This window comes from Buteo buteo, chromosome 7 (genome assembly GCF_964188355.1).
Source record: "Buteo buteo chromosome 7, bButBut1.hap1.1, whole genome shotgun sequence".
Classification (NCBI taxonomy): Eukaryota; Metazoa; Chordata; class Aves; order Accipitriformes; family Accipitridae; genus Buteo; species Buteo buteo.
Window position 1 is genome coordinate 38,182,873 of NC_134177.1, and position 13,229 is coordinate 38,196,101.

Here is a 13,229-nt window from a genome sequence, read left to right on the forward strand (position 1 = left end):
ACAAAGGCAGAAGGGGCCAGCTTGTTTAAATGGCTAACGTAGCTGCTTTCCAACTTGCTCTCACTGTATGCTCAGTTTATCAATTTTCTTCCAAGAAGGCTGTAGAGCATAGAGTCTAATTGGAATCTAATCTGCAAGCCAGATGTTCAGACAGTGTCAGTGTCTGAAATGTTTGAGGTATTTCCTGCAAACTTGACCTATGCCTGGAGCTGGTCTTCACTATGAGGACAGCCAGTTTTTAAGAAACAGGCCTTGGGTCTGAATGTCATACAGTTGTTCAGGGATTTTTAGGTCAGATTGAGATAGAGACAGTTGCCAGAAACCATTTCTGAAGGGCTTCAATCTTTTAGAATTGATGTCTGATGGGAGGGTGGGAGGAGACACAGGCTTGTGTAGCTGGGGGAGGATGCTTTCAGGCTCTGAGGGAATCCATCCAGGATAGAGTTCTTTTGCATACCAGGTTTCTTAGGACACCAGCCCACAATGCTACCTGCATAAGTTAGTGAAATAGGGGGAAGAGAAGGTTGTGCGCTGCCCACATGGACAGCAAGCTTAAGATGCTATCTGCAGGTTTCTAGAGACTGGATTCCATGTGACTGTTCCTTCCAGAAATGTCTTTTAAAATCTCTTAAGCTCATCCTTTTTATAAAACAGAGGTAATGATATACACAGATACCGGCTTATTTAGAGCTGGGCTTTGCCAACTTGCTAGAGCTATCTGTTCTTTTAATAGTCTTCTTACCCTCAAAGAAGCCATTTCAGGTGGTGTGGTTGGAATAACCATCTGCCTGATATGTCAGTGCACTGTGCAGCAAACTGCTGTCTGTACTTTGTCAGGGCCAGACCTTCCAGTGCCTGATAGACAGCATTAGAGGTATGCCAGTAAAGTATTTGCAATCCAGATGCTTTCTCATTTCTTGTGTCTGGATTCCTTGTGCCCCTCAGTTTGGAAATATTTTGCCTATGAACATAGAAATTGGTAGATTGGGCTGGAACAGAGGTTCATCAAGCTTTGCTGACAGTTAGCCCTCCTCTAGAAAGGTTGTTTTGATCAAGACTTGTTGCAAGGGACAATTTTAAAGATAAGCTGTCTCCAGGGAGGCTTTCCTCCTGGCACAGTTGTTTCTGGCCCCTTTAGCACATGGGTTCAGATCTTTCCCCAAGCTCTGACATTCTCCAGTCTAACTCGGCATGTTCTCTTTTGCCTCTGGGACTGTTCCTCTGTGCAAAGTGAGCTGCCTGTGTAAAGTATTGGGCAGATGCAGACTTAAATCAAGAACCAGGCAGAACACAGGAGGTGAAATCTTTGCTTGATTTTTCTGATATAAGAGTTTTGCTGCTGATTTCCTTGTGATCAAGATTTCACTTTGGGCTGGTGTGAGCAAAGCTGTTAATTTTCAAATAAGCTGTTGCTGATCTCTGGGCACTTTTCTTTCTTGTGGCATTTTCTTCTCACTCAAGAAGCTGTGTAAAATATATACTGTTTTTCAAGCAAAACAAGCCTGTCAGCAAACCACTAATAAGAGACTGGGTCTTTCTTTGTTACAGATCATGTGTAAGCCATTAGTAGATACGCTTGTCAAGTCTATCACAGCAGGAGCCAGGCAACATCAGCAGGTAAGAAGGAAAGCAAACAAACAAAGCTGTATTAAACAGTCAGTTGGAGAAGTCACTTAGTCACGGCAGCTCAGATGATGCTTAATATGCTTATTGCTGCCTTTAGGGCTGCCCAGTTTTGAGAATTGGGCTTCCAGGGGGGAGAAGTTTTGCAAATACTGCCTTGCTGCTTCAGGTATTTGACTAAAGTTGTGGAAGTAGCTTATATATTCATAGTCATGGGGATTCTTTAGTAGCATCTCCTTTAAAAACTGCCTGCAGCTTTCAGGGTTGCGGCCTGATGGTTGTAGGGGTTGCCTTCAGTCACTTATTCCTTGATTACTTTCTTATTGCTAAGATGTTCTTCTCTATTAATGCAGCATGTTGTAATCCTTGCCTCCTAATGCTAACTCGAGGTTAGCGTCTCATGTCTGTTCCGCGCCTTGCCAGCTGTCCTGCATTTTCTAGGCCATGTGCTTCTGTGTCTAGCTTAAAACCACCTGTACTATAGATCCTGTTTTTGATGGTTGATTGCATGTGCCTGACTAACACAAAATTAGTGGAGCCTTATCAATAAAACATTGCAGGGTGAGTGCACAGCTCACTGTTGCATGAGCAGGGAATGAGGCCTGTCTGGATTTTCACTGCAGCATGCACTGCAGTGGGGGTGCCTTCCATGCAGTTAATAACCAAAACCCCTTTAGGCCAGTAGCACTGTGTCTCAAACTTTCCCACCCCCTAGCTGTGACATGCATCTGTCCCCTGCAGAAGTACATCCTAGATTGACTTTTCTCTTTCATAAGTAGCTGTTTTATTGTTTCTGATCACTGGAGGGAAAGTGAACGGCTAGGTATCTGTTTATAGCAAGGCTGCTTTACATTGTCAGTGTAAATTGCATTTCAGGCTCTTTTACCCAATAGGAATGGCTCTGATTTAAAGAACAAGAAAAAGAAAGTGAATTAAGCTATTGGTAATTTCACTGGATAGAAGTAAGGATGTGTTACACAAATAGCAAACAAATTACTTGTAAGGCACTACTTGATCCTATCCTCAAGAGACCAGAACAGCATCCCAAGCAGACAGCTTCATTATGTGGATGTCTTTGCTTCTCCCCAGGGAATAGCATTGTCCTTCTTTCAGGGCTTCCACAGCTACGTGCTCAAGCTTTGTTTCCAGAGCCTGTTTATCTGTGGGTAGGAGGAGTAGGGGAGGATGTGCAGTGTGCTGTGTGTGGGAGACTGGATAGAGAACATGGATATACTACTGTTTAAACAAAGGCAACATGGAGAGTAAGCTTTGTAAAGCTAGTGGAGTTTGGAGCTGCAGCTTTACCTTTTTTGCACACTGCTTCCTTTTCAGGAATTCTGGCTTCTGCTCATCAAATGTCCAATTTGTCAGGTTTTCAATTAAATTTTCCCATTGATTCTCAATGCAAATATGCTTTGGTGGTATCCTAGGGGGTAAGGTAGGGGCCAAGCTAGGTGGGTGCATGTGGCAAAGTGATGTCATGGGTAAAGCAGGGGGATAACTTCTCTGGAGTCTCTGCAGCTCCTGGCAGCCTCTGGGGGAGTGAGGTGGAGGGGCTCAGCTACCAAAAGGGCTGTCCTAACTCAGAGTACTGAAGACACCAAAGGTCTCCTGATACTCTGACTTTGGCCAGCCCTGATGGTCGAAAGGTAAGTAGGGTAGTCTCCCATTTTCAGCCCCTGAACACTGGCTTCTAATCATTAAACTAGCTTAATTCCCCTTCTAACACTCCTGTTATTAATGCTGATCATTCTGGCTATGCCTGCTGCATCTGTATGAACAACTAATCCCTCTGTGATTTTGACTTCTTGGCTCTGCACATCCCTTTGGCAGGGAGTCCTCAGGGCCGTGCTGGGTGGGGAGAGCCATGCTCTGCATGGCAAGGTGGAGGCTCACAGCTCTGGCAGGTGTCTGATGTTGGCCTGGTAATGGACCCTGGGGCTCTGACCCAGCCGGGCTGCTGGCTGCTATCCCAACTGGCCTGGGGGAGGCCCTTCCCAAGGGGGTAGGAGAAGCGGATGCACCTTCAGGTTGAGCTTTTAGGTAGTTTTGAACAAAAGGAAAAGTGGTTCATGAGGAGGACGTAAGGGGGGGTGTGTTCCTTTTGTGAGAGTAGCATGGAGGCAGGGGGTCTGTTCCATCTCTCCTCTCAGCCAGACTGGTCCCTGAATTTTTTAAGGCCTTTAAGGCAAGATTTTGTGGCCACTGGTGTACATGTCCAGCTCTTACTTCAGGGGTTTCTGCTCTTGCTGGGGCCTCTAGTGTAAAGTCAAACTTGATCACCAAGTGGTCCTGGTCCATAACCTGGACTAACCTGGTTGAAGTGATTTGCAGCATGTTTCCCTGTGCGCTCAGTAAGCCACACAGTGTATGGCACAGCCTGGACCTGCTGGGGCTCTTGTCAAGAAGCAGCAAACCCGACCTGTATGTATAAATGTTGTTCCTGTGCCTTCTGTTGTAGGCTGCTGCAGGTCTGTCGAACTCAATTTCTGGGCAGTTGTAACTGAGAAAGGATCCTCTAGGAAATGCAGGAGCCATTCAAATGCTGCTCAGCTGGCATTGGCTTGGAGAGGAGCAGTCTGGCCTCTCCAACCCCAGCCATTTGTTCTGACCCTGGGGATCTTGCTGTCTGGTGCCCAAGTGTTCATGCAGTTACGTCGCAAAATGGACATGAGGATGGCTTGGCTGAAAACTTAGCTTCCCCTTGCACACATACTTTTTTTTTGTTCCTTCCCTTTTGCTGGGTTAAAGTTAACTTATATCAATTCACTGGTCTTGTTCAGGGCACAAGGATAGTCAGTTCAGGGGCAGAAGTGGCTGGGTGAAAGCTGTGATTTATTTCATCAAATGGCAGTGTTTGTTAACATGAAATGATGGCTTCTGTGAAGTGAGTATGAGAATATTGGAAAGCAGAGTTTGTCTGCGTGGACTGTTGGCTGTAGCTGATGACTTGGGCAACTGGGTCTTGCATTGCTGCAGCCTTTCTGTGCATCCTGTCTCCTTCAGCTGCTCACCTCTGAAACCTGGAGAACATTGAACTCAGCAGCAGTGTTGCATCTGTAAAGACAGAGGTGTTTGTAGCTATCGGATGGGTGTTATGTGCCTTTCTGGGAGGTGCATTTCTTTGGCCTGTGTAACTGCTGTAGAGAAGGGTCTTTTGGAGATATCCAAAGGCATGTGTATCAGAGGGTGCATCTTGATGCAAAGCTTAGCAGAAAAAAAGGAAGCTTTAGAACAAAAGCTTTAGATGGTATGACTGACATCGAGTCAGCCCTTTTCCTCTGACACTGTTCCTACATGCCTAAAGCAGCAGTAAGGTTGTTCACCTCTATATTGAAGTAATTTGTGAGATAAAATGAACAACACTTTCGGGGGGTGAGAGCTCTTAAGGCAGTTTTAAACCTGGCTCACAGTGATTGGATTGGTAGGTTTTCCTAGCAGTAAGCTCAACCTGTATAACAAGTTTTAAACTGGAAAGGTGAATTTGCAGTGGTCTTATTGAGACTGAACTTGAAACTGAAGCTTGCACATATGGCCAAGTTCTGTTCCTCTGATGTTACTCCTGGAGCGTAGATGCCTGCAGGAGACAGTACTACAGCAGTTTCCCTGGAAAAGGAAAGAGTTGGAGAGATTGGTGTAATTTGTGAGTGGGGGAACAAAGCGCAAGGGATGCTTGACCAGGGAAGGGGGGTTGTCATCTCACCCTGAATTCACTTAATAACTCTTTAAACCTATACATCAGAAATATAAAAGCTGAAGAACTATGTGACAGTGGATCTGCAACATCACCTTGTTTCAGGCAGTTCATGCATCTGAGCTGGACTTCTCACCTTTTGTGAGACCACACTGACTGCAGGACACTATGAATCATATTCTGCTGGTTCAAATGCACTGTGACTCTGGCAGCTGGTGCTTTGAATGCTCAGTGTTACCTGTTGGCTGGCCTATTTTTCAAACTGCATTTCTTGAAGTGTGGAGCTAAAGAAGACTGCTGTCCCAAAGGTGCCTTTGTACAAGTTAAAATGCTTCAGGCTTTTAAAAAATGAACACACTAATGTTTGGATGTCTTTCATTTATTGAACTGAGAAATGTGGTGGGTTTTGCTGTGGTTTGTTGGGTTTTTGGTTTTTTTTACTACAGTAGCAGTCAGGATCTTTTTCCTAAACTCTTGTTGATCCTTGCTTTCCCATATGTATAAGTTAAACCAACATATAACTTGAAGCTGCACTGTCTTCTCAGAATATGGCCTGCCTCATGCCTGTGATCTACTGTAGAAAGAAGTGAATAGAAACTATATGAAATCACTAGATTGTAAGCAGCTACTGTGAAGCTTTTCAAGAGGACCTTAGTGTGTGGGAAGTGCTACAAGTTAAAGAGAAGGTAGTAAAGAAATTTTTGGGGTAGTCTAATCCAGCTTGTTGGATGCAGTTCTGAGGACCGAGGTCCTGAAAATCAGTCACACTATGACCTTGTACTTGCTGTAATGGCCAGCAGAAATGTCTTCAGTGGTAGGAAAATGGGCCCAGTGCACACATCACAATCTTTTTGTACATATAGGCAGATTTGATAGCTTTCTCTTACCGACAAGGTGCTTACACCTGCGTAAAGTGTAGCTAACATTTCTAGAATCCAGTACCTACATGCATACCTGCGTACATATGTATGCTCTATGTAGCTTAGGTACAAATGACAGCTAGAGATATAGTCTTCAATGCTAAGACTAGTATGGGAAAATGACAAGTCATCAAAAATGGAGCTTCTGTTATACCTTTGAGTTGACCTAGTGCTAATGAATTGTGTTAAGCTTCTGGCACAGATGATCCCATTGGCACTGCAAAGCCTTGCAAAGCCAAGCAGAATGTGTGTAGTGCTAACAGGTGGGGGAAGCTTGTGCTGTTTTGTTGACTAAGGATGTTGCTGTCAGTCTGATGTCTTCCACAAGAACTAAACACATTCTGTCAAATTCTGTTTAGAAAGAAAATGTCTGTGCGGTTGTTCTCGCTTCCTCCTTTCTTAATGCAATTTGATCTTACTACTGCAATTGTTTTCCAGGAGACCTTGACCTTCAAATTACTTCCTTGTGCCTTGTTTCAGTGGGTGCAGTGTTGCTTTTTCAATACACACAAAAGGCTTATTTTTTTGGCTTGTGCTGATGGACCGTAAATCAAGGATCAAGATGTGTTTAATTTAATAATTGTTGCATGACTCAGCTACATACCAGAACCCTCCTGAGCCTTAGGTGAGGAATGTCTTCCTGGTTTATTTTTAGCAGCATCAGTATGAGCATAGCTACAGTAACATCTAGTTCTGTAATTGTGTGGTCTTATGCTGTCACTCTGATGCTGTTACAGCACAAACCCCCTGGTGGTATATTGTTAATAGTGGTGAGGTTGTTACTGCAGTGCCCCCACCCCCCATTCTTATACATGGTGGGACTGCCAGAGGACTGCATGAGTCTGTTAGCTAATGCTTCTACCCTAAAAACCTTGTTAGTCTGAGGATCAGGTGAAGAAGGAAAATGTGTGGCTGGTTGCATTGCGGGTACCCAGGCTTACTGCTGATGCAGGCTTCTGCAGGCAAGTGCATATTCCAAGTGGAAGCAGGCTGAAGCACAGCCTCTCTGGAAGCCTGGACTGGAACAACCATGCTTTTCCCTGAGAAATCCAGCTTGTTGACCAGTGATACTGGAACCAGTTTGGAAAGGAAGACTTGTAAATGAAACATCCATTGCTACCACACGTAAGGTGTTGTTCCCATCTCACTTGTATTGGCAGACACTTAGACCACTTCTAGCCTGTAACGTTTTCCTAGGGTCTACACAAATTATTTGATACCTGTCCTTTGTCCTTTTCCTTTGGGAAAGGCACTAGGAGTGTACATTTCAACACAGTTACTAAGAGCCTTTGCTATTATTTTTGTACTGTGGTCACACATCAGTTTGAATACATTCCTGCCTTCTTATTTGCATTTAAAGCTATATTGATTGAGGATGTTGCAGTAGCTGGGAGCATAATGATGCTATATTTGTCCATCAAGTGAGTTTACTTTCTATGATTTGGCTAGAACTCTACAAAGCTGATGTAAGTGCAGAGCCGTCATGAAACTAATAAAAGTTATTTTACTTAGTGTGGAGATGAGAATGGACACTGAGACAGAGTTCCAAATGTCATCTTATGTCATATAGATTCATTAATATTTAAAAATGTGTTTTTATAAAGCAGTCTGTGACAAAGAACCCTTTAAGATCTATCTAATAGAGAGTGTATTTTAGGTAAGTTGCTAATTAATCTTGGTGCTTTGGCAGTCTCCCCAAAGGGATCAAACTTATATAGACATAATTTTACAGAACTGAAGCAATTCTGTGCCAGAGCTGCCATCAGCAGAAGAGTAAAATATGACCCCAAAGTCCTGCCAAAGAGGTCTTGGCTGGTTGACAGTTATCCTTCTGAATGGTTTATGTTCCATGTAAATATCTAAGTTAAAAAGTAATTAAACTTTAATACAGCAAGAACAGTAAAAGCACTGCAAAGCATCAGAAGCCAGCACCCCTCTGTGCGTATGTTTGGGAGTATTCCTCCTCATGCTGTGATAGATGAATGGATTGCTACATTAATGCACTGTGCCTTGCCTGCATTCTCACAGATAGTGTCCAGCAGGTGGTATAGGAAGGACTTGTTATGGAATATTTTGCATAAGCTGTTACTAATAATGAAGCAAAATAAACCTCCCCAGATAAGTACCGGTACCAGTTCACCTCTACCTCCTTTGCGTCAGAAATGAGAACCAGGCTGCTGGTGCTAGCTAAGCAATACGCCATGACTGAAACGCACCATTCCTGCAAAGCATCCTCCATCCCCTCGGCAGCGGTAGGACATGCTGTGCCTGTGTCCTCCATAGAGGTGTTACTAGGGGGAGGGCTCGTCCCAGGGTCCGGCTGAGCAGACCTTCAGAGGCTAGGTTACCCACCGGCAGCGATAGCCTCTTCTGTGATAGTGTTACAGTGGCTGTTGCCTGCAGACTTCGTTCTTTTTGTCTTCCTCTGTTCAGTATGCACCCTCTCTTCAATGAAGAGAAATCATTTGCAGCTGGAAAATGTGTGTCAAACTGACATGCTTTGGCTCCAGTCAGTGTCCTGCTCCTGTTCGTGTTTTTTTGGTGTGTGTGTAAGGAGATGGTCAAGGAGATCCTGTGTTTTGCAAGATAAAGCTGAGCTATGGGTGGGCTCTTGCACATATCTGAGCTATCTGATCATGAGCCAGCAAAGCCCTATGACATGTACTAGCTCTAGGTATGTAAACTGTCCCTCTGAAGTTGAAGGGGAAAGGGTTGAATGCTTAAGTGCTTTGCTGGGTCAGGGCCAGAGTGTTCTACATTTTTGTGCAGAGATTTTTAATTCTTAGACCTTTAGGATGGTTGTGGATGTGGATTATTGTGTCCCAGCCTTTCATTTTTGAGAGTGTCTGTTGCATTGGGAGAGCTCAAAGAAACTATCTTCCTTTGGTGAGTTGGAGGACATTGACAGCATCTATAGTCTCTGATGTTCTTTGGAAAGGTGTTTGATGCCGCAGTAAAATGTAGCGCTCTCTGAAGAACTGCTTTATAAGCCATGTTTCTGTCTCCCTTTCCTCTCACTTGTGTGACATGGTTGAAAATTTAAAAAGATGTGTTTAAATTTTTCAGGTCCTCCTGACTGCATTTAAACTGAGAGCTTGAAATCCCATGGCATGAGTTTTTACTTATATTTACATTGAGAACTTTGTGTGCTCATGGTGTATTCAGTTGAACAAGGGACCCCCTGTCACTGAGTCTGCAGGGTCCCTTTGGAACATCATGCATGTTAATAGCATGAATTTTTTCTGTCATACTTGTTTTTTGTTGTATTTCTTGGTGCCTTTTAATGGCCCGTGTCTTTTGCAAAGAGTGTCTAGCAGATAGATGCCTGCATTGCCCACATACAAATCCATAATGATACCAGGCATTAATTGACTGGGACAGAGAAACTGCCCTGTTAGCAGTCCCAGTCTTTATATTCCACCATACTCAGTGCAGCACAAACAGAGCATGAAGAAGCTTCTACTTGCCTCTATATTCTGATTCTAGAGATACAGACTGTGTTTATTCTGCTCGCTACTGTTGAGCTGATTGTGTTGATGATCATGAAGCAAATTCTCAGTAATGGAGGAAACATTCTAGTCTGTTGCTGGGAAGAAATAAGAAAATTAAAAGGTCACATACGCTTTAGTTGTTACTGTAGAGACAGCTGCTGGCAAGAGCTCCCCAAGGATGGGACTGATCAGTAGCATAACAGCCCTGCATATCGGATGGACTTGCTGAGTTAGATGTATACCATATTGCAGTGATTTTCCAAGACCGAGTAATTTCCTAGCCTACTAAATTAAACTTGCCATCTGACACATGGGGGGTTGATAGTTTTTAAAAAGAGAGTGAACCACCCAAGTGTGTTCTGCTCAGCCTGACAAACATAGCCCCTTCGACAATTTGATGAGTAGATATTTGTGAGGAGCAAATGGGAAAAGTTTGCTTGGAGGCAAGGTCATTGCCGTGTATTCAATAACAGCATAACAAAAACAAGAGGGGAAGAAATGTCTGGTTGTGTTGAAATTGGTGACTTTCTCAGTCATATGGGCTCAACTTATGTTCATGCTACAAAAGAATTACAAAAACATTAGGATATAATCCGGTTTTGTTGAAGTTCTAGGTAATGATTTTTGCTGTGTTTACAGTGGGCTATTGGATCTTGGTTTGGAAGTAGTAGCAAGCGTGTTGGAAGGGTGTTTTGTTGGCAAGTGAAGAAAGATTAGGGCTTCTGCAGCGTAAAATGAAATGCCAACCTGGGCTATATTCACTGAAAAGGATGTTCTTAAGAGTTTGTGTACAAAGTGGTAGGTCCCTTCTTGTTGTTGTTTGGGGGTGCAGCAGGAATGGGGTTTGGCTGTTTCTGCTTTCCCTTGGCATGTATTAAAATGCCACTCAGCAAGAGTTAAAGCACAAGAAAGGAGTTTGGATTTCTCTGCAGGATTTCTCAGCAACCTCCTAGCAGACAGAATAGGGTCTTAAGCCATGTGCAGTCTGTCACGTCATGGTGCTTCTCTCAGTGGATTCTGCAAAATGAAAAGGTCTGCTGGCGAGCGTCTGAATTGATGAATCTACAAAGTTCAACCCAGTACAATTTCCAACTTTTTTTTTTTATTTTTGCTTAGCAATGCTGTTTATTTCAATGTTCCAAGCTAACAAATTTTACTGATGTGTGAGTACTTTTTTTTATACTTCTTGAAAGCTAAACTTCAATAGTTGACGTTTGAGTGAATTGGAATTCTAATTTCTTATTATCTGCTGATAAATGTTCTCAAAAGATGAAAACCTTTGTCCTTGCAACATCAAGACTGGTCTAGTGAATCAGGGACAGCAGCTAAAAGGCACGCAGTGCCTAGGCAGCGTGGGGGTTTTTTTGAATGCACACTGCTCTTAAATCTCCTAAATTATTAAATTTGACTTTAGCAAAGTCTCCTTAAATAGGCTGCATTATGCGGTAGCTGCCTTCTGAATAGCCTAAAGAAAATCCTATTGCATGTCTCTCCTGAATTGAGGAAAACTGGCTTTGTTGTGCAGAGGAGACATCTGGCTTAGAAAGTGTTGGGAGGAGCAGGCAGGAGACAGAACTGGAGGGGACAGTTTTGGTCTTAACCAACATGTGCAAGTAACTTGAGGTGTCAGTGGAGCTTCTTCATGTTTCATAATACAATGTGTAAGCATGTAAAATAAAAATTGACAAAATGAAAGCTTTGGGAAAAGGTTGGTTTTATTTTTCAAGAGGAAAGCCAGGGTCAGAAGAAAGGATAGTGCCCCAGATGATTTTGCAAGAGGTTTCTTGATATTTGGTAATGTTTCTTTGAGCCTCAGCTACTGGGACATTCTGTGAGAATCTGATTTCTTAAAGAAAGAGTATTTCTTTCTTTGGTGTTTAGAGTGAGGAGCTTGTAAAAACGAAGTGGAAATGCTCCAAAATAAAAAGGGCCATATTAAGAAACCAAATTGTCTTAGGTGTTTGTTTTTTTTTTTTAAATTGTGACTTTGTTCTTAACTTGGGAGAGAAGTGTATTTGCGAGTGGAGAGGGAAATGGGTATGTTTCCTGGTTATTATTTTTTTAATGCAGGCAGGCAGTGACTTGGATGCATTGCCCAGAATCCGTTCCTGTTCTTTTCTCCTCTGGTCTCAGTATGCTCTGTGGTACCAATGTTCCCCACCAAAGTTTCAGTCCTGTAATTGGGCATTATGGAAAGAGGAAGAAAACATCAGTGCTTATGGGTGCTAATCCGTGTTCTGCTACCATTTATCTTCAGTTCTCATGGCTCACTTACTTATGGCATCTTTTTATTTTTCAAGAATTTAGGACAATAAATACTGACTTTTTTTTTTTGAGGGAAACATTAAGACTGATTGGCCTTTCTGATATGGTAAGTGGCTACCCCTGGGAGAAATTAATCTCTATGTTCACCAAAGCAGCAGACCAATATATGGGTTGTTTTGTATGGGTTGCTGTGTGCTGAAGGTCTGCCTGTTGGCTTCTGGTGAAAGAAGAGCACAAGGTAAATAATGTCTTCCCCAGACCTGAATCCTCACTAGATGTATCTTTGTTGTATGCAAATGAAACATTCAAAGCTAGTATCTAATAGCATCAGCCAGGCCTGGCCCAGGAGTCCAGTGTGTTATGTTCATTGTTCGTTGTTTTGACTGCCCAAATGTCCTGCAGACCCTTCATCTCAGGCAGAAAAGAAAGCCTGCCAGTGAAGCCCAGTATTTAATGTGCAGATACCCTCTGAAAAATTGCAGTGTCAAATCTTCTCCCTGTGTGTACTGACTCATCTCTACTGCCTTTAAAATCTAGCAACATCTTATTTCTGTCACTGGTTCTTGTTAGATTGTGGTGACCGTAGGAGGGAGCTTTGATTTTTTTTTTTTTTTTTTTTAAATCATTTTTTAATGATTTTTTTTCCCCCTCCTTTCCCAGCTGCCAACAGAACAGTGCTGAAGGAAGCAGCTGTACGTGTGCCCACTTGCATTGGGCATAAATGTCCTGTTGCAGTGAGAAGGCTCTCACAAATGGGCTCCTCTGGTTAGGCAATTGCAAGATGAGGCTTTTGCTCTACCAGGAACATCTTCCAGAGCACTGTTTGCAGAGGAACCAAGTGTGGAAAAAATCCACTTCTCAGCAGCAGTGGAGAGAACGTGATTTGCAGAGTCCCTGGTTAAACAAATTAAGTAATGATGTTTCAGGGCATGAAGAAACCTGTGTGTAAGTGAATACTGTATAAATGCCCAGGTCTGCAGGCAGGCTGCTCCAGTGTCTTGACTGCTAGTCCTGGGTTTTCTGCTGGCTCAAGTACATTTAAAAAACCATACCAGTGTGACTTTGTCAGTGAAGGCAATGACCATTTTTACCTGTAGGGCTAAGGCTGACATAACTTGTGTAGGTGCAGCTGCATTATATAAAGGTGGTTTCTGTGGGGTGTAGCTCATTCCACATTTTCAGCCAGACTGAGCGGTGGTGGTTTAAGTGCTTGTGTCTTGCAATAGCTGTTTTCAT

At 43.1% G+C, this 13,229-nt stretch overlaps 1 protein-coding gene across 2 annotated transcripts in view; it reads left to right on the forward strand.

Annotated features, from left to right (window-relative positions):
* The window catches only part of MYBBP1A (MYB binding protein 1a), a 62,323-nt gene that overhangs the window by 22,511 nt on the left and 26,583 nt on the right, over positions 1 to 13,229 (forward strand). For both annotated transcript variants that reach the window (XM_075032464.1, XM_075032465.1), the window contains one exon: positions 1,549 to 1,617. In XM_075032464.1, the coding sequence (XP_074888565.1) occupies positions 1,549 to 1,617 (69 nt within the window). The remainder of the gene's footprint in view (positions 1 to 1,548; positions 1,618 to 13,229) is intronic.